The sequence below is a fragment of the Myzus persicae genome, unplaced genomic scaffold, assembly GCF_001856785.1.
Source record: "Myzus persicae strain clone G006 unplaced genomic scaffold, MPER_G0061.0, whole genome shotgun sequence".
Taxonomy (NCBI): domain Eukaryota; kingdom Metazoa; phylum Arthropoda; class Insecta; order Hemiptera; family Aphididae; genus Myzus; species Myzus persicae.
In genome coordinates this window covers 605653-632716 of record NW_019100780.1, presented here as the reverse complement: position 1 = coordinate 632716, position 27064 = coordinate 605653, and the positions used below count along the sequence as shown (strand labels likewise).

The 27064-nt window shown below is 28.4% G+C and overlaps 3 protein-coding genes across 3 annotated transcripts; all 3 read left to right on the top strand.

Annotated features, from left to right (window-relative positions):
* The first annotated feature begins 10991 nt into the window (after window positions 1-10991).
* Window positions 10992-13307, top strand: LOC111042952. The gene is made up of 6 exons (XM_022327713.1): window positions 10992-11731; window positions 11835-11913; window positions 12195-12294; window positions 12356-12472; window positions 12679-12837; window positions 13032-13307. Exons 1-6 carry the CDS (start codon window positions 11005-11007, stop codon window positions 13086-13088), a joined length of 1239 nt encoding a protein of 412 aa, XP_022183405.1. The 5' UTR covers window positions 10992-11004; the 3' UTR covers window positions 13089-13307.
* Window positions 13308-17160: 3853 nt separating this feature from the next.
* LOC111042929 lies at window positions 17161-18548 on the top strand. Its single transcript, XM_022327663.1, has 3 exons — window positions 17161-17685; window positions 18330-18443; window positions 18541-18548. The coding sequence occupies exons 1-3, from the start codon at window positions 17169-17171 to the stop codon at window positions 18546-18548; spliced, it is 639 nt and encodes a 212-aa protein (XP_022183355.1). The 5' UTR covers window positions 17161-17168.
* Window positions 18549-23269: 4721 nt separating this feature from the next.
* LOC111042960 lies at window positions 23270-26011 on the top strand. Its single transcript, XM_022327721.1, has 6 exons — window positions 23270-23996; window positions 24095-24179; window positions 24315-24414; window positions 24477-24596; window positions 25200-25358; window positions 25861-26011. The coding sequence occupies exons 1-6, from the start codon at window positions 23282-23284 to the stop codon at window positions 25927-25929; spliced, it is 1248 nt and encodes a 415-aa protein (XP_022183413.1). The 5' UTR covers window positions 23270-23281; the 3' UTR covers window positions 25930-26011.
* The last annotated feature ends 1053 nt before the right edge of the window (window positions 26012-27064 follow it).

Here is a 27064-nt window from a genome sequence, read left to right as displayed (position 1 = left end):
GTTTGAAATGTTGAAGTTTTTCACTAAATCGTTGACTTTTTTTAATTGTATACAGTTCTTTATGTTGCTTTCTTTTTCACTTGAATTCTATATCACGATGATGATACTTAATAGAAAATCAACTATCACATCCACATAAAATAATGATAATTATATTTACATACATAGAGTAAATATTCATATCACTTCTATATAACAACAAAAACTTCAATAAACATCAAAATACAATCTATTTTTTATAAATATATTTAAAAAAAAACTAACTGAATATTATTTTACACATTACAAACTAATCGCTGCTAGAAAATGTAAGTAAAAAATAGGATATTCACAGTGAATTGTTTGATTTTGAAGATGGACTATGGTTGGCATTTTAAAATGGTATACAGATTACAGATACAATATGATATTAATATATTATATTATATTACAGTGAATATTCGATATTACGAAGTATCGAAGGCAACAAAAAAAAATTACTACCTAGGTATTATAGAGAATTTTGTTGAATGTAATTCAATAAAATGGGTTCTAATTTGTTAAATATATCAATATCTTATCCAAGAAGAAACATACAGATCTGTGAGAAAGGATTCAATTCATATGAATTCCATCGCATATATAGGCATATCAGGAAATTAAAAATCAGACTAAGAATATCTCATAAAGTAGGTAGCTCCTCAACGTCATCTTCTTTTCTAAATGTCTGTATATTAATGCTATTAAAAATTAATCACATTATACTCAAAGAACGAAATAAAATCATTAACAAATGGCACTACCACTGGCATAATCATAACACTAAAATGAACATTATAAAACAAAACTCAATATAAACCTCTATGGCAAAACGCTGGACTCGGCAAAAAAGAAGGGATTGTGATGAACAGAAGTAGAATAGGTAACCCTCTTGTTTTATGATCAACTAATAATACAAACTATGTAATACATAGAATAATGGCTTTCCGACGATAAACCACATGTGTACGTATTCACAAAATGTAAAAAAATTCGAAATAACCGAAATCAATTTCACATCTCTGATCAAATTAGTCAAGCCTCTTAGGACCCATTAATCAAGATAATACAAAATTAATTTCATTTCTATGAAAATCCGAATATTGTAATTTAGTATGAAAACTTAATATTGTTAAATATTATATAAATGTACTAACTACTAGATGTTTACTAATGGCCAAGTTTCCAATGTACCTATATGAAATAAAAACCAAAAAGTAAAAACTTCAAATATTTTTTGAAGTAGATTCATTCTACCAAGAATTGTTTTTTCGAACAAAAATACTCTATTAGCTGCACATCACTCAGATACCTGTAATTTTTAAATACAGCCAATATTATATTATTTTGTACCTATTTTAAATACAAAAACTAAAATTTAAATTTGCATTAAGAAATCTCTTATAGCCGAAATTCAAGTTACCATTATTCACAGTTTCTTTTTCGGAAAACTTAATTTCATAAATTATATATTTTTAGCAGAACCACATCCGAGTTTGATATTCAAGTGCCCAAATATTATATCATACAATTATTGGAGAGTTTATGCTGTCTCCAAAAGTGTAATTTTGAAAGATCGTTTTACACTATTCAATAATATATATTATCCTACTTTTTCCATTCGATAAAATCAAAATCAACAACTATAAATAGTTATTTAATACACTTGTTACACGGGCACGACTAGGTAGGATGTTCTGAAGACTTACTCAAAATTGTATAGCTTCCTGTTCCCATAGTACCGATGTTTCGAATACAGCATATCTCAAATTAAAATTTCATCCAAAGATGAAAGAAGCGAATTCAAAGACATTGGCTATAACATACGATTGTGAATTTGTATACTATTCTCAACATTGAAAAAGGTGTTGGAAGATTGACGATAGAATGTACCTAATACAATTTTTCAAAACCAGGCATTGGCATATAGAAATGAATGACGTGCAGAAAAACTATTTCTGAAAATTCCGTTACTATTTTTATTATGTATCTATTTTTATTTAAAGCATAATATTTACATCAAAGTTTTAACTTTAATTAAATTTGAATTCAGCTACATGGCTTTCTGACATTTTACCCCTGGGCTCCACATATATACATATATCGCTTCATAATTTATATATACAGGCAAAACGCTAACAATGTGCTAGAAACACAGGGACTGCTAACACGCCGTTACGGATTTACACGCTGCATACACTTTGTCGTTCGTGGAATATTTTAAAAGCAACTAGGGAGCAGCGGTCACATTAAACTTACATCAACGCAACCGTATAATTATAATCGCATCGTATATTATAATAATATAGTTATTCGGCGTATGAGTGGAGCAAGTGTCAATTTCTGAGAAGACCAGAAATCTTTCCTGTCGTCTAACAAAAAAAAACTAATAATAACTTTAGAGTTTTGGATATGACGTAAGCTCAAGACAAATTTATTTGTTACATTTACATAATATTGTTTTGAGACAGCTAAAAGTTTTAACAAGTGACGTATACCTCGCATTATTCTGTTTTTCGGGTATATACAAAGTACAACTGAAGACATATTATACGTACACGCATTACTTAGTTAAATAATTTTATGTTATTTTCAGAACATAGGTTTATTTACAAAAACAAAATTACTTAATAAGTTCAGATATTCGAGAAAAATACAGAACAGAAAATGTATCTAGCAAACTCAAAAAATATAGTAGACTATCAAAGTTCTAAAACGAAGACAATATATATGTTTTTTTTTAAACCTTGTGGTATATAAAGAAGAAAGTTACAATAAATGAAAAATATATATAGGTGTCTTTAGTTGATACCTATATATCTAAGAATTGAAAGATTAATATAATAAACAAGGATACGAGTTACTCTAGAAACTTTGAAAATTAGGATCTTAAATACTTCAAGTTTGTCGAAGAGAAATGATAACAGAATGCTAGGAAATTCGTTGAAGCTTAGTTACGACTTAGTCTAGGATGATATTCTTCTTTTTTTTCTTTTATTTAATTGTGTAAACGTGTTGACTGCGATGTTTTTCGAACATTCCGTTCGTCTTTTTCGGCTTCATTTCCGCGTACTGCAGGACCTGATGCATGAGCCACACAGTGGGTTGCAGAGAATTGCTTTGGAGTTATCATTTGATCGCCATAATATCGTAGAATCCATATCTAAACTGAATGGCAATTTCAGGCCGAGTTCAATATTGTCCCCTCGTGAAATTAATAACAAACGAACGAAAATATTTTTCCGAGTTCGGTCCCTAAACAAATCGGTATCCCGAGGTATTTAGATTAAATTACACTTTTAGTAAGTGTACATATTACCTATACACATAACATATTTATATGCACCTATATAATAATATGTACGTATACTTAAAACAGTGTAAACGCGTGTGGTGGCACAGATGAGGGTCGGCCTTTATACTGGCATGCGATAAAGAGGATTAGACCACGACGAGAGTAAATATATTTTGTAGAACTGTTTGTATGGCAGACGTTAAAATGCCATTTAAGCGCGATGTGCGTGCGCGCGCGCGCGCGTGTGTGTGTTTGTGTGTGTGTGTGTGTGTGTGTGTGTGTGTGTGTGTGTGTGTGTGAGGGGGAGAGAGAGAAACAACTAAAAGAATTTAAAATACAAAAATGTGAACGCACACGATATCCAATGAGTTCGCTTCTGTACATTATGTGCATTATTTAAAAAGCCGTTAAAACGGAAACCGTGGTCTTGTTTTCTTATTAAAAGGGCTCGGTACCGCACCGTGTTTTTCCCGAAACATAATCCACGCACCGTGTCACGAGTGCATAGAAATAATATCTCGCAGTGTTCCCCCGGACCTCGACCTACAAATACGCGTTTAAACCTTTAACCAGTGTATGTATACCCACTATTCTCAATCGAATAACGGCGACCCAATGGGGGCATAATATAAGCTTAAAATGGATTTCGAGGGTTGTGTATAATTACGGCGTTTCTCTCGCGAGTAGTTTTTCCCCGTCCATCCGGGCCCATTCAGTTGTGGAAAAATGTAGTGTACCTATATCGTTTTGAGGGGCGACAATCCAAAACGCGCCTTATTGGTATTTTTCATATTTAACAGTAGGTATATGGACTATTTTGTGTTTTGAATTTCTAAAATTATTGTACGACGAAAAGGAATATGCCACGTCGTATATAATATTATTATAAAGTGACGAATAGTTTTCGCGACGTCTGCGACGCCTAACCGTCATTCTCTGAAATCTAAGTTATTAATAATAAATAATATCCGGTTAATCCTGTATAAATCCTATATAAATGTCCTATAAATATCAACAGATTATTGTGCTCATATTATCGATCGATTACATTTACCAAAGTTAAAAAAAAAATCGAGCGTTCTCAATTGTATTTTACCGGATTAATGCGTAATGCGATTATACTATTATGTGTGTTTTACGTGTATGTGTAGGTTACACGGCGTTTTAAAGTAAAAAAAATGCTTTGATCTTCAACATTGGGAATGATTTCTGATAGTAAATTTGATCTAGTTGATACTTTTGAAGGGTGAAATGTAAAATTAAAATTTCTTTTTTAATAGTGAAAAAAACGACAAATAATTAGGAAAAAACTTTTTATTAGCATTTTCTATATATGATATAATTTTCAAATGGCTTCTATAGACATTTTAAATTGTTGATATTATTTCCCTTTAAATTTCGATGAATACATTTTCACTTGATCAAAAATTTAAAAAATATAATTTTTTTACTAGAATTATTACTTTTATCTTCACTACAACTCTTTTTTTAAAACAAGTGACACAATTGTTTAAAAATAATTGAATAAAGGGAATCACATTAAATTATTTTGTAAATTATAAATAATTTTCTGAAGTCTACCATGTATCCATCATGCGCTGTTCGCTGTTTCATGATGTGACTTTTCAAGAATGCGTTTCATCATTGTAATATTGTATACATAATATTTAACTTCATTATTTCCTTACCTGTCTACATATAAAAAATGAAATTTATTAACCTTACCTACTATAGTATCTATAATGATTCATACATCTGTAGTTATTTTTTCAATGTTTAGCTTATAAGTAGGTACGTAATTTGTTATTTTTGTAATTTTCTTCATTATCTATGGACATTGACCTTGTACATAAATTAATATTTTTAATTTTTTGAATGAAAAAAATTTAAAATTTAAATAACACGTTGAAATACTGCTGCATAATATAGTGCACTATTCCATATTAAATTTTGTTGACGTTATATTTCTGAACAACAGTATCTACAATATTATAAAATCTTTTAGATAATATTTGCATGATATCGTTAATTGCACAGTGATTATTGTATATATAGCGAATTGTATAAACAAATATATTTATCTACTTTCCCTGAAAATGAATTTAGAGTTGTAGGGAAACTTTTATATGAGTTGAATATTTTATACTAAATTTTTTTAGAAAATCCATCAAAGCCATACAGCGTTCATGTTATTTAATTAGGCTCTCTACCACTTTCTGCTTCTGCCCAAGTGTATAATGTATAAAAAATAAAAATCATTTGATCGATCTGAACCAGAAACTACAAACATTAACAATAAAGTATTAACAAACTTGTCTGCTGTAAAATGCATGAGTAAAGGTACCTACATATTTTAACTTATATATTAATCAGTATTGTAAAAATTTACTAAAATGTATAGTTACAATTAAAACGACACACGATTTCAAACAATGTAATGTGTTATAACTTCCCCCCCCCCAACCATTCAAAAAAAAAATTCTGATTAAGCTACCGAATGCGAGTAATAGCTTATCGTTATCATCCAGTATTTTTAATTGCATATATTTATACATAATGAAGGCGGACGAGGTTGTAAATAACTTCTTGCTATGTCTCGTCATCTGTGGTACTTTTCAAAGATTTACATTTTACACATTTAAATATGTTCTATTATTGACATTGTTATTTCATTGTTCCTATCTATTTTTCGGAAAAATCTCATCTTGTCTTTTTTAGTCTTCTATGTCTAGTTCGGAAGTGTATACTTATCCAGTGCTGGGTAAACGAATGTGCAATCTGCGAGCAGATTTTAAAATTCCACCTTTTACGATTCTTGTATACCTATAACAAAAATAAAAATAATCTAATTATACAGCTAATCCATTTATATATATTAAATTGGTTTAAATTTGAATCAATAAAACTTAGGACCAAGTACCTACCTATAACATGTCAAACAAAAGTTGATGATTTAATTACTTACAAAATTACAACTTTTTCTAGCTTTCTGTGCAGCAAACTCTTTACGATATCATAACATTCTATACTTTGTAGCACAATATTCTCAATAGGCGTTTTAGAACTAACGAGCCCATATTATTTTCATGAGATATTGATGTTCGCTAGTAATTCTTCACCCATTTTAAAACTAAGAAGGATCTCTCCCCGCTAGCGTCGGGGCATGGTATGGATACAAACAGTTTTGGAGCTATTTCCATTTAAGGAAATGTATAGTTTAACTTTGATGTTGTTAATGCTTCAAGCAAACTGCATAATGAAAATAATAATTGTTTGGTAGTGTACAAATAAATTGAAACTATTAATATCAAATTTAATTATCTGATAGTTATAATACGGAGAATACAACAATTACCATTATGTATGTATACTGCTGTAATCGTATTGTATACAATATTTTAAACCAACTCGAAAACAAGTGATATAATATAAACATAAACGGAAATGCATAGGTCCCAGACCCCAGTGCTATAATAATATGGTCGTCTTTCCAAGAACACTATCACTAATATGATAACTCGGTCGTAGGCGGTATAATATAATATGATATTACTATTATTATTTATTATGCATCATTTTCAATAATTAATAATTTTTCTTAAAAAAGTAATACATTAAAAAACGTCAAAAATGTTTCACCCTTAAACATTTTCCACCTGGCGCAGCTACTGCCGTCGTCCGGTTAAGCGTATTCAACCTGGATCAGCATTCTTCTGTTGAGTATTGTACATCTTTAGTAATTTTCAGCTTAAAATAATTTGCATATATTTATTATTGTAAATGTATGTTCAATTTATTTTTAATTTCCACTGACAATAATTTATGAGTTATGACTTATGAGGAACCTTGCATTATATTTCATTGACATTATTTTTTTTTTTAAATTAATGAAGAAAGAAAATTTCAAATACCAGCATGAGCCAAAATATTTTGAAAATATTACGGTGTATAGGCAATGGTTATATAAAGATTCAGTGAAAATGTAATTTATTTACAATAGATTTTCTTAGAGTTACACCAAAAACCAAAATCGATTTTGTCGAAAACCAATTTAGCGTAAGAATACATGTTATTCCTTATCCCCCCTCCCCCCCGTCGCTTATGATAACTACCGGGAATTTTAAATTTTAACCTCTCTCACTTTCCAACTGGAAAAGATACTGAAGTTGGAAAGAAATCAAAGCATTCCTTCGACTACTTATCGTGTGACCTACTGACTACTGACGTGTACACAGACACCATAATATGATTATAATTATAAAAAAAGATTTTAAAAAAATACACACATCATTGTAAGATCAATCGCTCCGCTCAGAATCTAAAAAATAAAAAAATAAATATTAGGACAGTGAAGTACTGAAGTGTATAATGTTATTATTTTACAATCTATAGCCATAGCTGGATAGCTGTTTAAGATGTCTTAGATATCTATGTCTATAATAGTGTGTAGATGATTGCCTGATAATAATATTATTATCAACTCTTAAATAAAAATAAAATACAAAATCGTATTTTACAGCGCCATCAAGCGACAAAAGTGAGCGTCAATCACTGGTGGTGGTTCTTTACCTCGTTGTTCCAAACAACGGCGGTAGATAGCGCTATCATTATTGTTTGGATCACGAATTAAGATATTATTCGTAGTTGGATTTTCATGCAAACGAATCATTAGCTGGCTCCACCATCAGACAACAACGCTGAGGCCTCTATAGTGCCTTTATTCCGATTTATTCGGCGAAAACTCACCCATAAACCGCGGACGCTGGACTGAAAAAACCTTCCAGGATACTAAGGTTCTGGATGTACAAAATACATCTAGAAAATCCAACCACGGGAGTATCACAGTTATAATCAAATAATACTTATGTGTACTCCTGCAGGTTACTCAAAGGTCACAACCTGCTACCACATCAACCATTCAAATGTTAAGATCAATGTAAAGCTCCGACCAGTAAGTTTTTGTTGAAATGTTCAATAACGAGGTCATTTGATTATAAATTATGATTAATATATCTCATATAATTTGTAATATTGCATATTTTTAAACGAATTCTAACTCAATTATACAAAGCGTACGTGCTTAGTGAGGTGCAAAACTAATAATAATGTAACATGAAATATTTTGACTCTGTGCATAACCATTTCAATGTAACAAAATAATATCTAAATAATTTAAAAACCAGCTCATAATGCTCATAATGCTCACAATTCTCTTAATGCTCATAATGCTTATGATCGCTGTATTGCTTTATCCTTGTATTTAATCATGTTAACAATCCATCACTAAATATAGAACTTCGGCACCAATTTTTTTAAAGTAGTAGAAACTCATATTATTAGTCATTAGGAATTAAAGTTATTAAGCTAATATAACTTTTTCATAATTATTATTATTCAGTTATAATATAAAAAATTATGTTATGATAGTAGCGATAGGTGGTTGCGGTAGATAGGAGAGCAAACATTATGTATCGGAGAGTGAACTTCAATTATCCATTCTTTATACTAGATCGATAAAAATTAGGTGGCTTTGATTGAGGTTTGAAGTCGTTACGGCAATGAAGTAGAGAGCTATGAAAACCTTGAAATTGGATGTCACTAGACACTAGTAGTTATACATGTAGTAGTAAGTTGGTCTGAAGTAAATAGGTTTAATAGTAAGTAGTAACAGGACTATACTCTATAATCTATATAGACCATATAGTCATATAGAGGATCCTGAAAGCACGACAGAGTGTCTGCTTTGAAGGTAAGATTCAAATAATATTATGTTGTGATTTAAATACCTTTTAATATTAAATGGAATAGTCCACCGAAGAACTCGATCCCACTGTAAGCTTCACCGATGGTTAAGAGTTAGGTTAAACACTGTATTACGCATGATGCTGACCTATATCGGGTAATATAACATTGTTCTTTATTTTATTTTGCATTTTTCGGTTATTTTCCGATTGAGTCCGCAGGACATACGGCCTTAATGGTTTTAAAGTTGACAATATATATTTATATTGTAAGTTGTGTATTTTAAGCAAGTAGTGTTTTGTTTGGTAAATTGTCCGATCGTATCCGCAGGAGCAACGGCACTTTATGAGGTTTTAGTTTATATATCAAGGTTTTATAGGTTGTAGACTTATAGTTTATTTATGAAGTTTCACATGCATTTATAACTGATTACTGGTTGACTTAAGGTTTCGTGAGTTTTTGTTAATTTGTACTTCTGTAGGAGTTTTGCCAGTTGCCTTTCTCTACAAATCATAATACACCTCCCCTAGTTATCCGAAATCAACCATTTTTATTATTCTATATTAATTCCCTTTTGTTTATGTTTTTAATAATATACATATCCTTCAGGTTCTTTCACCAGTATGGTGCTTTCCACGTCATGAGTTGGAGAACTTATATCTTTAAAAAAAAGATATTTTTTTTTACGATCGTGAGGTTTTTTACAACTGATTTCATGGGTTACAGTTTTTTCATTTTTTAGAAGCGGTTATTATTTCAGAAAGAGTGTAGGATAACTTATAAATTATATAGGTATATAATTTAATGTACATTTTTTTCCCAGTAATTTTAATATATCATCGTACATCGTACAATGGATTTATTATACGTTTATGGCTAATACAACAATCAGGGTAGTATAACAGTAAAACTGTTCAGTTTTTTTCGCTAACTATTTCTAATAAGTATTATCAATATAGAAAATGTGCGTGACACATCGATAGTAAATGATGATATATAATCATCGACCACTAGCTAAGTATAAGTTAGCTGATGTGACTAACTATAGTGATTTTGACGCCATGTACTACACCACTGCAAATTATTTTTTCAAGTAAGATTTAACTTATAAAGCTACACCTAAAGGCTAAAATAATATTATTATACTCTCGTCATTAAAGCCGACCCCAGACTAACGGTCTACAAACAATTGACTGTTTTCGTTCAACTAAAAGTCGTGCCTATTTATTTATTTTTCAATTTTACTCAGAAAAATAATATAAAGCTTCTGTTGTATTCTGTAAGTAAAACTTGTTATTATTTACTTCGTGCACATACGCGAAACAATAAATTTCAGTTGAAATGTTCAATAACTAGGTCATTTAAGATATTTTAATTTAAAATGAATGTATCTCGTTACAATAGTTTGTAATATTGACCATGTTTAAATGTATTCCGATTCAACTGCACTAATTTCTGCGATAAGTGAGTCACAATATCAATAATAATGTAACATGACATATTATTTAAGCCCTGTGCATCACCATGTGTACGTAACAAAAATAATATTTATTTTAGAGAACGAATACTTATAAAGCTTATGAGTTTTATAAATCTATAAAATCAAATGTGATTTTTGATCCATGAAATTATTTTAACCATCTCGCACTTAATATAGAACATATAGGCAGCAATTTTTCAAAAGCAGTAGACACTCATGATTAGCCATCAGTTATTATGGCTATTGAACTAATTAATACCTCATTAAGCTGAGAATATTAAACAAATAAAATAGGTATTATAATTTATTGCAATTTATTAATTAAAATGTTATTTTGTTTGTAAATTAACAAACCAAATTTTTTTTTAAAAAGAACATTGTTTATTAGTTTTTATACATATTAATTTGTATTTAATTTATTATTATAAATTTATGCTATTTGTTTAATAGCCGAAGAACATAAGTAACAATGGGATTGCAGAATGAGCATTCAATAATTAATTTGCAGTATATGAAAATTACTGGATTCTATCAACTACTAATACCATCAGATGGCGTAAAATTATTCAATATAAATATTTATAAGACTGCATTCATCGTGCAAATATTAATCCTTTCTGTTACCACAATAATGGGGTTTTATAGCATTTATGCTTTTATAAATGATGTAAATCAAATATTTAATTATACTATAATAATTTTCGCTGCTAACTTTGCAATTTTTAAGTATTACTTTATAATAAAAAATGCAAAAACCATTTGGAATTTCATGCATAATATGATGTCCACCAATTTCTTGTGTTATAAAGGCCACACGAAAGAAATATATAAAATTGGTCGAAATAGATCCTCAACTTTAATATTGATTTCCTTTGGTCTATGGTCAAATATCGTACTATATTGGAGCTTGTCGGCAATTTTAAGCAAAAACAGTTATTTTAAATTAAAATTCAAAGATGGTGTTTATAATTATCGTTCAAACGCTATTGATTTGGTTTATCCAGTAACTGATACATTTTATAATAAATATTTTCTTGTATTTTATCTACTTGAAACAATTTTATTGATATTTTGGAGTCAAATGATGTGGGTTTTTGATATTTTAATGATTTCGGTGTGCATAAGTATTGAACACCAACTGAAGACTATTGCTGCTTCATACAGTTTAATAGGCCTCAATCATAATGAATTGACTCGTGAGTTATATATGTTTTGAAATACTATCGAATTCATATTTTCGAATAGAATATGTCAACATAAAAACATTCACAAATATATTTTACCTGTATTTTTATTCAGGTAACAATAAAAGTACCAAAAACGTTGAAGCTATATTAGATTTAGAAGTACTGATTCAAGATCAACAAAATATTTTAGAGTAAGTAAATAGTAAATACATACTAAATTATGGTTGATCAACAACAAATTAAAATTATGATTTATAAGTATGATGATTTTTAAAATTGTTATTTTTAACGATATAGCAGGACTATTTTAAATATAATTACATGGAAATTGATCTACTGTCATATACTTAGTAGTTCTAGATAATACATTTTTTTATCAAGTGAAAAATTTGCATACCTACGTGCTACGTCACACATTTGTTACTTGTATTATAAACAATTAGATGCTTAAATAATTTTAATATTGTTTCAGAAAAACGAAAAATATGTATCAAATTCTTAAACCAGCTACATTTATTCAACTAGCAGCTGAATCATTTCAAATTATTTTACAGCCTTGTATGATTTTAAAGGTACATTTATTACTTTTACAAAAATGTTGTGTCTTAAATTAATTAAATATTTATTTTTTAGCTTTATTTTGACGGATCATTATCGCCAACACTTTTTTTTAAGTTATCATTTCCAGAAATAACATATTTATGCCATTTATTTCTCACTTGCTACTTGTTTAGCATTGTTAATGAGCAAGTATGTATTATACATAGATATAAATACCTAAATATATACTTAACCTGTAATGAATTTGTAATAACATTTTTAAAAATGAGTTAATTATTTTTAAATTACAAATTGAAATACATTTTTGAATAAAAAATTTGATCTCATCTTGGAAAATTATATACATAATAAATATTTTAGGTACTTTCATATTTTAAATTTAATTTAAATTTTAGAAAGAGTCCATGAACTTTGCCCTTTATAGTAGTAATTGGACGGCTATGAGTGTTAAATTCAAAAAGCTACTATTGTTTACAATGCGAATGAATGATGCTGAGAATTTGAAGATGCAAATATCAATAAAAAGAATGGTCAATATGGAAATGTTTGCGGATGTAAGAATAACAAATATAATGATTCAAGTTATTCTATTATAGTAGACTATTATGTTTATTATTTTTTTTAAGTATTGTTGAGTATATAATATAAAATATAATAATGTATTCCAAGCAAAATGCATTTAGATGATTAGGTATATTGTATACAATTGATATTTTATAACTGGCTTAATATTCATTTTTGATTTTAGGTGATGCACACAACTTATAGTATAGTATCAGTAATGACAAAAAGTTATAGTACCTGATTATAGAAATATAATTACAAGTATATGAGAACACTATGAACTTTGGGTTTATGTATTATGAAACTTTTTGGTAGTTGTGTATTTTTTAATTAGTGAGTTGAAAAAATAATTGAGATTTCTGTACATTACTTATTTTATAGAAGTAAGAAATTAGATGAAAAATCGCAATATAAAAATTTGAAGGTTCAAACTATTTGAAAATATTAAGAAATTATAGAAATATGGATATCTACTAAATATAATTAAAATAAAAGCCTTTATAAAAATAAATAATTTTGTATTATAGTGTGATTTTTTAGAATTATTTTTTGTATCTAATTTTTAGTTTAAGATATACCTACCATACAACAAAATACTTTGTAATTGGTTCATAGGTATTAGAATAATAGAATTAGATACTAATTGTAATATAATATTATAAGTATGAAACAAAATTATTTGTTCTATATGAAACATATAGAACAGTACAGAATACATCCTGCTTGAACTTGGCACAACTTGTGACACACACAAGACATTTTCCGACGGGTGGCCTCCTCACACTATATAATATTATAAAATATACAATGTATTATACCACCCTGCGAAACTATGTTACGAAAGAAATATTATGCACCACCAAATATGTTTAATATTTTAGATCAGTACCTACGCTCAGACAGAAGTCTTAAAAATCATACAATTCTACCAACCACAAGATCGGGCACATTTTGATCCTATCATCGGACATTTTTCTACCAAAATAGTGGAAGGGTGTGATCATCGTCACTAATATAATCTTCCAAATAAGCCGCACAAGTCAAAAAACGCTCAGTCAGCTTTCTCTGGACACTCTCATTTCTGTAATGTACATTTGTTAACGTACATGCATCCTGTATTACAGTATACACCGGCACGGACCCAGAGCATAGATGCATAGATCTGGTTTGGGGGCAACAATTTTGTTACAACACAAATTTAATATATATATTAAGTACATCGATTTCAAGTACAGTATTTATAGTATATATAATCTATGGTTGTATCCAGAACTATAGGCATTAATATGGGGTAAGGGGAGCTTACCCCCTTGATCCATAACTTGTAAAAGATTTTTAACAAATTATCTCAATAGAAGTTCAAATTACAAATACTCGTCTTCTAATTATTGACTCGTATACAGAAGTCATTATATAGTCATTCCTCTGTAGTATTATAAAATCTGTTTCAATTACGTAAACCCAAATTCCAACGACTATACCTTTGTAATTTTGACTTTTGTTCAAAAATAAAATAGGTACGTACCAATTATCCTTCATCAGAGATTCTGAATAAATTTCTATTAATAATTAATTATAAATCGAGTTGTCGGGGTATTCTAAACGGTCATCCTACCACACGTCAGTGCGACGTGGTGTACAATAGAGTAAATACTTACAGGGAATTTATAATTCACATCGATAACAACAATGTCTTCAAAAAAAAAAACAACAATGTTGTCTTCTAGAACAACAATCGAAATTCCTATAGTTCCCTTTGTTAACAAGGAAACTACTGTAGGAAAGTAGTCAGTATAGGTAGTTATATCATCGATCCCGTCGACGCATAACACCGAATTCACCAGCCACTACAGATATACGAAGACGCACAAGAAGGGTATTTATAAATATACTTACCCAATACCTATAGAAATAATTTTAATAGTTTTAACTAAATTATATCATACCGCTATAAATGCGTTCTCCAAAGAATAATATAGAGGAATCAGATCGGGTTATTGTAAATTCCATCTTTGAATGTTCACTTTATAAATACCTATACATAAATGTACTAGTAGTTACTCCCAACTTACTTTAATGATTAAAAACGAGCATATTTATTCTGTGTTTTAGTCAGAATACCAGTAAAATATAATAGGTGTATGATTAGATTTAAATTAAATTAGGTAATTTGTCTCGTATTTAGCGTCACAGCAACTAATTACTCGGTTTTGATAATTATACTATATTTTTAATTGTTTTAATTTTCTATACGTACGAGGTAGCTAAACTATGCTATTGATTATTATCTATTATACATATATACATTTTATTATAAACGTATCTTTTAAATGTATATAACTGGTTATTTATGAGACAACGGTCAAATACAAATGTAGCACTATAATTAAGCAGCTGAATAATTAAAAAGAAACATGTAATTAACGAATAGTCGAATTGATATCAGTATGCATGCATAATTTAATGAAGAGAATTGTTAACATTTTATTTCCATTAAAAATATTCTACAAGAGTCAAACTTCGTGATTTGTTAAAAATACGTACACATAAGTTTACAAAAACTAAACTGATAAAACCAAAATCAAATCAAATCAATTATTGGTTTCAAAGTTTTACGTAAGTTTGTTTGATCATAATATGAAATCTCTCAAAGTAATTACTAGATAAATGTTTATGGATTGTAATGGTGTGGAACACCATTACAGTTTTTATATTTTTAAAATTATTATAATATTACGTATAGTATTAAAAACAATATACTATACATATGTCATAGACGTGCGTGTCATCTTTCATTCGTTCTGTAATAACACGGAGTAAAGCTATATGTAGGCATAACTATTTCGTATAGTGAAAAAAATTTGTAATAATCGTTCAGCCTGCTAGAGATACGTCAGCCGATCTAGTCTCGTTTCACCACTTGCTCCGTGTATTGTAGCTGCCAGGTCATTGGTAACGTAAAATAATTTATATTACATTTTGATTTACATTTTAAATATACGTTAAATTGTACTCGGTATAACTAGCTGTCTTGTCGAACGTCCAAATCCTCTCACATTCCCCCGTTTGGTACAGATCTATCACTACAGATACACAATCACACACCGTATAACAGCAGTGATACCCAATAATTTAATTGTTACCACGTAACGGGATACTTAAGCAATTTTAAGTTAATTTAGGTAGTATAGGTGAACTTTCCGTTATAATATTATGTTTACCTGCATTTAGATTACTTTTATATTATATGGGGCTTTTACAATTTTTGCGGTATCTCAAAATAACGTTGATGTTGTGTGCCACTTTTAAGGTTGTAGTTTGGGCCTCATCAACCTAGCTAAAAGTACATTATTAACATATATTTTATTATATTGTATGAATATATTTTACTCATAAATCAAGTTAGTTGTAGTACAATTGTTCCCACTGTTCCCAATGTTCCCCAATGAAATGAAAACGTAAGATAATTTATTGTAACCGTAGGTATACGTATGTACTACGTGTATAAATTAGTAATATTTCAGTTGATAATAAAACATGTAAAAATCTGGAATATTTTTAATTCATGGCCATGCTGTTTATTCATGTTTTAAGTGCTGTAATAAATACGAACTCTGGAAATTGAATTAGGTAAATTTCTATAATTTAAATTGAAAGTGTAATGCAGTCATGCAGATTACCAAAATTGAAATTAAGATGAAGCCCAAATTACATACCTACGTACTTTTTTTTTTTTCCGTTTGAACGGACAGCAGAGGAGGATCTGTGTGAACACTACTACTCCTCAACATACCTACCCACTTAAATGAACCTACTAGTTAGGACCTAATTACGGCAGTTGTTCTCAAATTTTTTCACAACTTCCTAATAAACGGCGACACTCGAATCATTATGACCTAAGAATATTATAAATAACATTAAAATTCTAAAATACATGTCGAAAATTTTTTTTTTTATGTGTATCATCACGGCACACTAGTTGAGAACCATCGCACTACAACACGAGTAATATTCAAATTTAATTAGAAACCCCTTAAAATATTATATACCATTCTTTTTATTTTAACAGAAACTACAGAAAATCAAAATCAATTTAATAATGATGCCAGATAATAGAATAAAATATATAATGAATATAAAATTGATGAAGATGACCGGATTATATCAGTTATTGAACCCAGACACTCCAAAACCATTCGGTTGCAATATTTTCAAACTAGGTGGAACACTTGCATTAGTATATCTTACATTAGTATTTATTATGTGTAATTTAAGTATATACTATACTCTAAACAATTTTAACGAAACCGTAAAATATTTCATGTTAATAATTGCCACATTATTTGGATTGATCAAAATGAGCTTTATAATGTGCAATTCAAATGCACTATGGAACTTTATAAGCTTCACGTCAATAGATTATTTGACTTATAGAGGCCAACAAAAATATATACTTATAAGTGCTCGAAAATTATCGATATCAATCTCAAATATTTTCACATTGTCTTGGATAGCAATAATATCAGTATGGATTTTATTTCCAATTATAGCTAAAGACAATTTTATGAATGTTAAAGCCAAAGATGAAACATACAGCCAATATCGATACAACATGCTCAATTTAATGTTTCCAGTATCAGCTCAATTTTATAACAACAATTTCATGGTGTTTTATTTTCTTGAGACTATAGGAGTAATATTTTATGGTTATTCCATGGTGGTTTTTGATAATTTGGTCATTTCTGTGTGTATAACAATCGCATACCAGTTAAAATCGATTGCATTATCATACAGAACACTAGGCTATAATAATATTGACACCGATTTTGAAAGTGCTGGTAAGTTTTACTTTTTATGTATACAATAATAATGCTACGTTAGCATAATAAAATCTTACAATCTAAGCATTTAATAACATTATGGTAATTTCACTGTGATATGATAATAATTATTAATATTTGAATCTCTATAGTCCATAGTTATAATGTAAAATTACAGTTTTCTTTGAAAACATTAAAAATTATGAGTACGTCCTTCAATGTTACTCTGTACTCATGATAATATATTAGTTTTAGCTATACATAATAATTGCTAAGATAACAACTAAAAAAAACACACATGGGGACGAGGTGACCGAGTGGTCTGACTCTTCCGCTGCGACGCAGCCGGTCGCGGTTCGATCCTCGGCCACCGGGCGGCATTTTTCTCCGGACAAGTCGCGGTGACCGGAGAGCAAGTGCTGCCATCCCCCACCCCCGGGGCATGGCAGAAACCTACGGGTGCCCCATTCGAAATTCTGCCAAAACAAACACACACGTGTTCCCCCTACCGTTCCAAAAACCTACAAACCATCAATAAAAAAACCTACAGTACCTACTAATAGCTAATGGCCACAGTTGCCGGGCTTAGGATAAAAAAAAAAAAAAAAAAAAACACACATATATAGCTATCATCTATACATGATAGTATGTTTCTATTTTAGACGTGAAAAACAATCCATTAAATGAAAGATTCAATGACTTCAACAACTTAATATTTATAATTCAAGATCATCAAAAATTTATGAAGTATGTTATGAAAAAATCATTATTTTTTGGTTTTTAATATATTTTTTTGGATTCTAACTAAAAAATATATACTTATTATTTTTTTTTTTTATAAATTAAAACATCTCATACACACTACAATTTTAGGACAATGAATGAAGTTTATAACTTGTTGCGTCCAATTTTAATCTTTCAACTGTTTGCCGAATCAACATTAATAACAATACAACCATTTTTAACCATATTGGTATGTACCTATGATTTTATACAAAGCGTATTAAAATGAATTATGACCTACTAAATAAATTGTGTGTTAATTTTAGAATATCAATAGTGGGCATTCGCCTACTTCACTAGAAAGTATTAAACTAATATTATCTTCATTGACAAACATGGTCCACTTATTTTCAACATGTTATATGTTTAGTATAATTGATAATTGTGTAAGTATATTACATAAAAATAACAACACTTAGGTATTACCCACTATTACGTATTAATTGTTTACTAAAAAGCACTGAACAATTTAATATTTCAAATAAATAATTGTTGACAATCGACAATGAAACTAACCTACATTTCCAGATGATTGTTTTCAAAATGTTGAATGTTAATATATATTATGCTGATTTTAATGTCGATAAATAAAAACTGAAATGAGCAGTTTCTGAGTTATTAAAATGAAAATACGTATAAGAAAAATATTCTTTAAAAATTCCCATAAAATATGTGTGATAATAGATCTAGTATTTATTATACACTGAAAATGTTTATAAATGAAAAAATGTTGATGGATTAATATTCAAATTATATATAGGTACATCAACGTTTTCAAAGTAGTCATTACCTTAACAATGTATTACAAATTTAATGGTTGATACTCATTTGAAAAAGGAATCCCATTTTAATAATTAATTCATTCAAATTTTAATTTTTGGAATTTGAATGAATTAATTATTAAAAGGGCGCCTAAAAGGATTAACATGACGTATAGACAGTAATAATAATAGTATCTAATTAGTTCAAATGAGCTGTAGTATATTGTACATTATTAACGTTTCTTTTTTTATTGAAAAGAGATAAAGATAAGAGATAAGATAGAGACTTCAACAGCTCAATATCCGAGTTGATTAGCCTTTTTCGATAAGTAACCTTTATATTGCTTTTTTTTACTAATGAGTTACTCCTTTTTTCAAATCTTCATGTAAAAATTCAAATACTAAGGAAAAATATTCTTATCGTACCAAAAAATAATATAGAGATCAATAAATAAAAATATTTTATTTCTTTAATTAAGACTTATTTCACAATTGTTTATTATGTTGTAATACTTATGACTGTATTTCAGAAAAACAATATTAATTTTGCCTTATATGATTCTAATTGGACAGAAAAAAACATCACGTTTAAGAAATTATTATTACTTTCAATGCAAATAAATAACTCGGAAAATTTGAAACTAAAAGCAACTGCACAAATAATAGTCAACTTACAACTGTTCACAAACGTAACTATACGCAAAGTTATTTTTATTTTTTACATTATTATTACATTATACTATAGTTACACCATCCAGTGTTGCCCAAACGAAGATTTGGATTTCTTTTAAAAAAATGTATGCGTCATATTCTTAGGGAGGATTCTAAACTTAAAGTTCGTATATTTTGTCATTCAGTGGCAAATTAAGGAAATCTGTTACAACTGTAGAGTTATACTTTATGTTACTTAAATAATTGCACCACTGATATATTTTTAAATTTGATTTTACTGAACAAATGGAGCCACTGTTGTATTCTTAAAACCCTCTATATTCCCTTTTTAGAGGTTGAATTTCCGAAATTCTATTCGTAGGGAACGCGAACCCCATAATAGTATGCCAAATGTCATCCGATCCATCAGTGGTTTGATCTGTGTGTTAAAAGTCAGTCAGTAATGTTATCCTTTTATATTTATGTATAATAATACATAGATTACTTTTATATATAGAAATGTATTAATAACGATTACGTTTTATTTTTTCAGGTAATTCATACTACTTACAAAATAACATCAGTTCTGGCAAACCGATACAGATAGACAGATTGAAACTGATGTAAGAAATTAGTAGGTGCACGTATTGAAAATATTTCGCTGACTACAACACAACGATGAAATTGTAATAGTATGGCAAATATATGTAATCTGCAGCTAATATGATTATAACGACTGTAATACACCTTTTAGAATGGTCATTCTACTTCAACGCGTCAAGGAAAAAAAAATAACATGCCACAAGATATTTTTCCTCTGAGAATAAAATTATTGAATCATAGATAAGTTTTTGTTTGTATTGTTGATTTGGGTTTCTATGCTGATAAAAACTGTTGTTTCAGTCCAAAAACAATACACAAAAATGTATAAACATATCTATATGTTAAAAAATTACAGCAATGTAGCAATATTATTACGAACTCACAAAAATAAAATTATTATAATATAAATACTACATTGACCTTCTACTTCATTTACTATTATGTCTTCTCTTAGAATAATTGTGTAGGAATTATTCAAATTGAATATTTAATAAATTAAACTTTATCAGAGGCAATGAATCCAGTTAATTAATTTTAATACACCAATAGGTACTAGCATTTACTGCAGTGTTTTACAAGTTCCCTAAAAAAAGAAATTCGTTCCTTTCCTTGTTGAAAGCACGCCATCGTCATCACCATTCCTGAACTTGGCAAGGACCTAACCAAAACAGTTAATCATCGTCCGATCTCTCTCCTAAACACGATGTCCAAAGTTCTGGAAAAACTTTTTCTCGTCAGACTAAAAATTCTCACCGTCTCTAAAATCTGTCCTGACCAATATGGTTTCAGAAATGCTCACAGCAACACCACTCAACTCCTCAGAGTCATTGACGATATTTCTCTAAGTCTCAATACAAGAATGAAAACAGCTGCATCCTGTTATAGACGTTGAAAAAGCCTTTGACAAGATCTGACACGACGGCCCTATCAGCAAGCTGATTGACTTCAATGTGCTCACGACCTTATCACTATTCTTACTTCTTTCCTTACGGACAGACACTTCTAGATTAAAATTGAAGTCAAAACGTCTACCTCTTGCAAAATCCACGCAGGCGTGCCTCAAGGTTCATATCTTCCTTCTCGTTTCTTTTGTTTCTTCATCAATGACATGGAAACCCAGATTGCCCAATTTCAAAACTGCACTCTTCGCCGACGACACTATTTTCTACTCCACCAGAGACATCGAAAAAATTTAAATACAGATTGACCTTACAGAAAAATGGTTACATGACTGGAGAATTTTTATCGATTCTTTCGAATCCGCTGCAGAATGTTCTCACAGAAATAAACTAAAAAAAAATACTGATTTCAAAAAGGAAATCTAAATTTTTTAGAAGATAGATTGAAAGTTAAGAATTTCCTCCTGGCAACATTGCACTTATGAGGTATTCATTTAAAAAATTTAAAAAATGACATAGTTAAACGGATCATTTATTCTGAGCGTAAAATTTGTTATGCAACACTGTGTGTTTGTAAGACGGAGACAACAAGTACGGTTATAAGACTTATAACGTCTTTTTTAGTGAAACTCGTTGTCATAATAAATACAATATTATGTACCTATAAATACGCTGTATTAATAAAAACTTTTTATTTTTTAATCCATATTAAGGGCAATCAACGATTTTTTTTTTGTGTCATAGAAATAATTTTTAAGAATAAAATATTTAGTATAATAATTATTATCATTCAATTATATTCCCATGTTGTTAATATTATGTCTTCATTCGTTAAATGAATATTTGAAAAAAAAACCCATTTAAAAACCAGGTCCTCGTGTATTAATTAAATAAAAGGTAATTATTAACAAACAATAAATTAATAGGTAACGTATAACATGAATATGAAAACGTTTATTTAGTTTATTTTGCAAAGAAATTATATTTTCAGTTGTGTTTCTACCGATTCGACTATAGTATCTACATTATTTTTTTCACAACTGAAATGCTTTAATTTCAGACCATAAGCCAGAAACTATTAATAATCATTTAAGTTTTTAAAGTTTTTTGTTATGATTAAATCCTCATAGGTACCAAAATGATTTTCAAAAATACGCATTTTACATTTATTTGAAACAAGATTTGTCCTTATACAAGGTGATTATTTTAACAGTAAACTGTAAACACCCACTAAGTACCTTGTAAAGCATTAATGTTTTTTGAAAATATTTTACATAATTTCAAGTTATCGCATCTAATTTCTAACATCTAGTTTTTTCAATAACAACGTACATATTTTTAATTTTCATATTCCAAAGCAGAATATTTTTCTGAAAATTTCAGTACACAAACATAGATTTTCTAACGAGTACCATGATAAATCATTAGTCATAACTTAAAAGTTTTTAAAGATTTGCGTATAGTAGTAGTGTTGTAGGTGAAGTGGTAAAATAGGACTAACATAATATTACAGAGTGTCCTTGAAGATTCACTCCATTCTTCTCATCAAAACTTTAAAATTTAAATACTTATCTAAGTTAAAAGTTACAATTAATTAATATAACAACGTTATGAAACTCTCGTTTCGAAATGTTCATTTTTAAGTATTACAATTTTCAGATCTGATTTGGAATATGAAAATTGTATGCTGTCTATCAAAAAACTAAATAACTAAAATATTATATACTGATAAAAATAAAACATTTTTTTTATGACTTCACATTAGGTATCTATTTAAGAAATTATTGTCAAAATAACGTTAATTCTTATCGAGGTAATGAGTGTTTGCTTAATACTGTTACAAAATTACAAGGCATATAATAATATATATTATTAATTATTATTTTTTTAGTGTATTTCAAATATTTCGAAAATAATATGAATTTCAATGATGAGAAAAACTATATATTTAATCTGAGGTTAATGAAAATTACTGGTTTCTATCAACTGATATATCCAAGCGCCCCAAAGTGTTTTGGATTCAACGCTTATAAAGTTGCAGCTGCAATAGAAGTTATGACTGGTGTACTCTCAGTCTCGTTTCTTTTTTCGAGCTCATATTATTATCTGGATAACACTAATGAACTAATGAGTCACTTTATGTTGGTTGTCGCAATTTTTTTTTCAACTTTTAAAATATTTTGGGTATCCAGAAATTCAAAGACAATTTGGAATAATTTGGATATGACATCCATCAATTTCCTATCATACACAGGCCATAAAAAAGAAATACTTCAAAACGCTAGAGCTAAATCGATTTCAACAACAATCCTTTTTGTCATACTTTGGTCTTCTGTTACCGTTGCTTGGTGTATATCACCATTTTTTGTCAAAGACGTTTATTTGAATGTTAAATTCAAAGATGATGAAATACGCCGATTCCGCTATAATTCCCTTAATTACGTGTATCCAATCAGTGGAGAATCCTACAATGAACATTTTTTATATTTTTACGTCGTTGAAATGCTCCAAGTCGTGTTTTGGGGTCATGGTACAGTGGCTTACGATACTTTTGTGATTTCAATATGCATTTCAATTGCATTCCAACTGAAAACAATTGCTGTTTCCTACATCAGTCTAAACGATAGAAAGGGTAAGTAGTACTCAAATTAATTATCTTTTTAATACGATGTAATATTGAGTTTCAAAATAATATTATTTTAATTTTATTTAACTGATGGTTGTATTCAGGTGATGTAAAAAATCTTAAAGATAATGATTTAGAAGCCATTTTTAATTTAAAACTATTAATTCAAGACCAACAAAATATGTTCAAGTAAATATTGGTTATTTTATGGTTTGATTATTTGATACATCTAACTATGCAATACCCATATTTGTTTAAATTATTTTTTTATTTATGTTTGATTTCTGATTGGAGTTCTTATAAGTAATTTTATCATCATTTCAGAAAAATAAAAGAAATATATAAAATATTTCAACCAGTGACATATGTTCAACTAGCTGCTCAATCGATGTTAATTATACTTCAAGCTTATATGATTTTTATAGTAAGCACTCCTAAAACTAAGACTTAGACATTTTCATTTAATAGATATATATTTTTTTTTAGAACCATTACAATGGGTTTTCTTTATTATCAGTTCCGATAATAAAACTGGTTGTAACCGTAGCACCAAATATTATACATTTATTCATCACGTGCTATTTATATAGCGATATAAATTATCAAGTATGTAAAGTTTTTCTAATAATTTTCTAATTCTAATTTAGACTCTGCCATATTTTGAATGCAATATGAAAGAACTTATGTCAATAATAATAAATATTAAAAAAGTGGGAAAGTTGGTAGTGCACTGCTGTACTTTAGGTGTCGTGTGGGTTAGTACAATGAATATTCAAAATTATTTTAATTCAGTGATATTATATATTATATTTATATCATTGTATACTTAAAACGATTCTGAGCGAAGACAGTCTGTTAGACTTAACTAAATGTATTGAATATGATTATATATTATAATATGATAAATGTAAAATGTAATTCAAGTAATTTATTTTACTAAAATAGTAGTAGCACAGTAGGTTGAAGTTGTCCTCTCAGAATCTTGAGTATAACATTCAAAATAAAGAAATCTGGTGGCCGTAATAAGTAATCGATACTTATTTCTTTTACAGTTAATTATTATATTTTATTCGTGAATTTTAATACAATAATTACGATTACCGATAAAAAAAATAAATACAATTTTGAAATTATTCTATTGAACAATAGAATAATGATAAACATTTAGCCATGAAGTAATTCATAATATTGCCAAATTCTTTATTTCAGAAGGATTCAATGAACTTTGCATTGTATAGTAGTGATTGGACAGCAATGAGTATCAGTTATAAAAAGATGTTATTATTTACTATGCGAATGAATGATGCGGAAAAACTGAAACTAAAAATATCATTAAGAAAAATAGTAAACTTAGAAATGTTTGCAAGTGTATGTATTAATTTGTATTATCCTTGTTTATTTTCGAAGCATCACAAATAATCACGTTTCTACTGACCTTTTTAATTGTTTAGTTTAAAAACCCTAATAACTTTTTTTGAGAAAATACTAACTGTATATTTGTAGGTACCTATATTAGGTAAACATTAAAAAAAATATGAACATAAGAAAAATAATACTAATTTTAGTAATTTGTATAAGTTTCAAATCCGTTAAGGAGATTTCATAATTTTACATGTGAATAAGACTACTTAATTGTAATTCAGCTTATTACAAATTTTAAAAAATATCTATGTGGCGGAGGCCCACCAATGATTGTAATAGTATAAAACTATAAACAATATAATACATTATCCTAATATACCTAGGTATTTTATTTTTATTTAATTTTTTTAATTTTTGTTAATTTAAAATAAATTTCTTATAATAAATTATACACTTGTAAATTTTTATTGAGTTCACATTACTTATTTTATTTTGTTTTTTATTTTAGGTTATGCATTTAACGTATAGTATAATATCGGTGCTGGCAAAAAGTTATGGAAATACTAATACTAAATAATAAAATCATTTTAACAAAGTTAGGAATACATTTAATTTTTAGTGAACATAATATTATACTGTATACTTATCAATAACAATTAATTATTCATCATTATTTTTAATCATTCATAATTTGTATAACAAATATCAGATACTTAATTAATATTTTTTAATCTTTATGAGTGGATATACGCCATTATGTATTTACTATACAAACAAAGATTAATAAATTAATATATTATTATAAGTAGATATTAAGATTTAAATAAGTCGTAAGTACATTGTAATTTGTAGACAGTCAATATTATTTTTATACAATTCAATATTATTCAATATATATATATATTATGTAATTTAGGTGGAAATATTTTTTGCAACTAATTAAAAATAACTCAGGCCAAGATGTGCTGAGGTGACATTAATACTTTGCTATAAAATATCATAGTAGTCCTGTTCTTGTCGTCGGTACGACGATTATACTGGAGAAGAGATTGACGGTCATACAACGGATTAAATGTTTTCAAATTAGTATTTTTTTTATGTTTGTTTAATACCTGAATAAAAGTGTTTCCGATCTGAAACCCAAGTTTGAATATTATTTCAAGTCTTCTACGGGCTTGCCTTTTAAAGAGAGACAGTGCTGAGATATACGTAAATACCTACAGTTAATGTAGCTTATTTAAACCGAATAGCTCTACGGTATATCAAAAATCCTGATGGTAATTTTATTTCTAAAAGAACGAGCATAGAATCGACAGACACACACTTTAGTACCTCGACAAATCTAATTTGAATCTATTTTAGAGAGATTCAATAGCTTAGAGAGTACAAAAGTCAAGCATAAAGTAGGTGTTACTGCGTGTCACGCTCATGTCACCAACAATTTATAATTAACACAAATACAATTATCACGACTATTACTATTTACCTGGTATAATTATCATTTAGTCATTGTTTTTCACTTCCACGTTAAACACCCACCCACTCACCCCTAAGTATTAAAAAAAATCGAAGACCATTTCATATGGTATGTACCTATATTATTATTTAATACAATTTTTTTTTTATATTTAACTTTAATACTAGTAGCATAGTTAAATTGCAGCAGTGATATATTTAAATCTTATTATCTTAAAATAATATTGTATTATAAA

What these genes read in the sequence shown, in the direction of transcription:
- LOC111042952 (XM_022327713.1), top strand. Translation starts at nt 11,005, where the DNA reads ATGGGATTGCAGAATGAGCATTCAATAATTAATTTGCAGTATATGAAA. An exon ending in CAATCATAATGAATTGACTC is followed by an intron (nt 11,732 to 11,834) that starts GTGAGTTATATA and finishes ATTTTTATTCAG; the next exon opens with GTAACAATAAAAGTACCAAA. An exon ending in AGCCTTGTATGATTTTAAAG is followed by an intron (nt 12,295 to 12,355) that starts GTACATTTATTA and finishes TTTATTTTTTAG; the next exon opens with CTTTATTTTGACGGATCATT.
- LOC111042929 (XM_022327663.1), top strand. Translation starts at nt 17,169, where the DNA reads ATGTTAATAATTGCCACATTATTTGGATTGATCAAAATGAGCTTTATA. An exon ending in CACCGATTTTGAAAGTGCTG is followed by an intron (nt 17,686 to 18,329) that starts GTAAGTTTTACT and finishes TTTCTATTTTAG; the next exon opens with ACGTGAAAAACAATCCATTA.
- LOC111042960 (XM_022327721.1), top strand. Translation starts at nt 23,282, where the DNA reads ATGAATTTCAATGATGAGAAAAACTATATATTTAATCTGAGGTTAATG. An exon ending in AAGCTTATATGATTTTTATA is followed by an intron (nt 24,415 to 24,476) that starts GTAAGCACTCCT and finishes ATTTTTTTTTAG; the next exon opens with AACCATTACAATGGGTTTTC. An exon ending in ATAGCGATATAAATTATCAA is followed by an intron (nt 24,597 to 25,199) that starts GTATGTAAAGTT and finishes TCTTTATTTCAG; the next exon opens with AAGGATTCAATGAACTTTGC.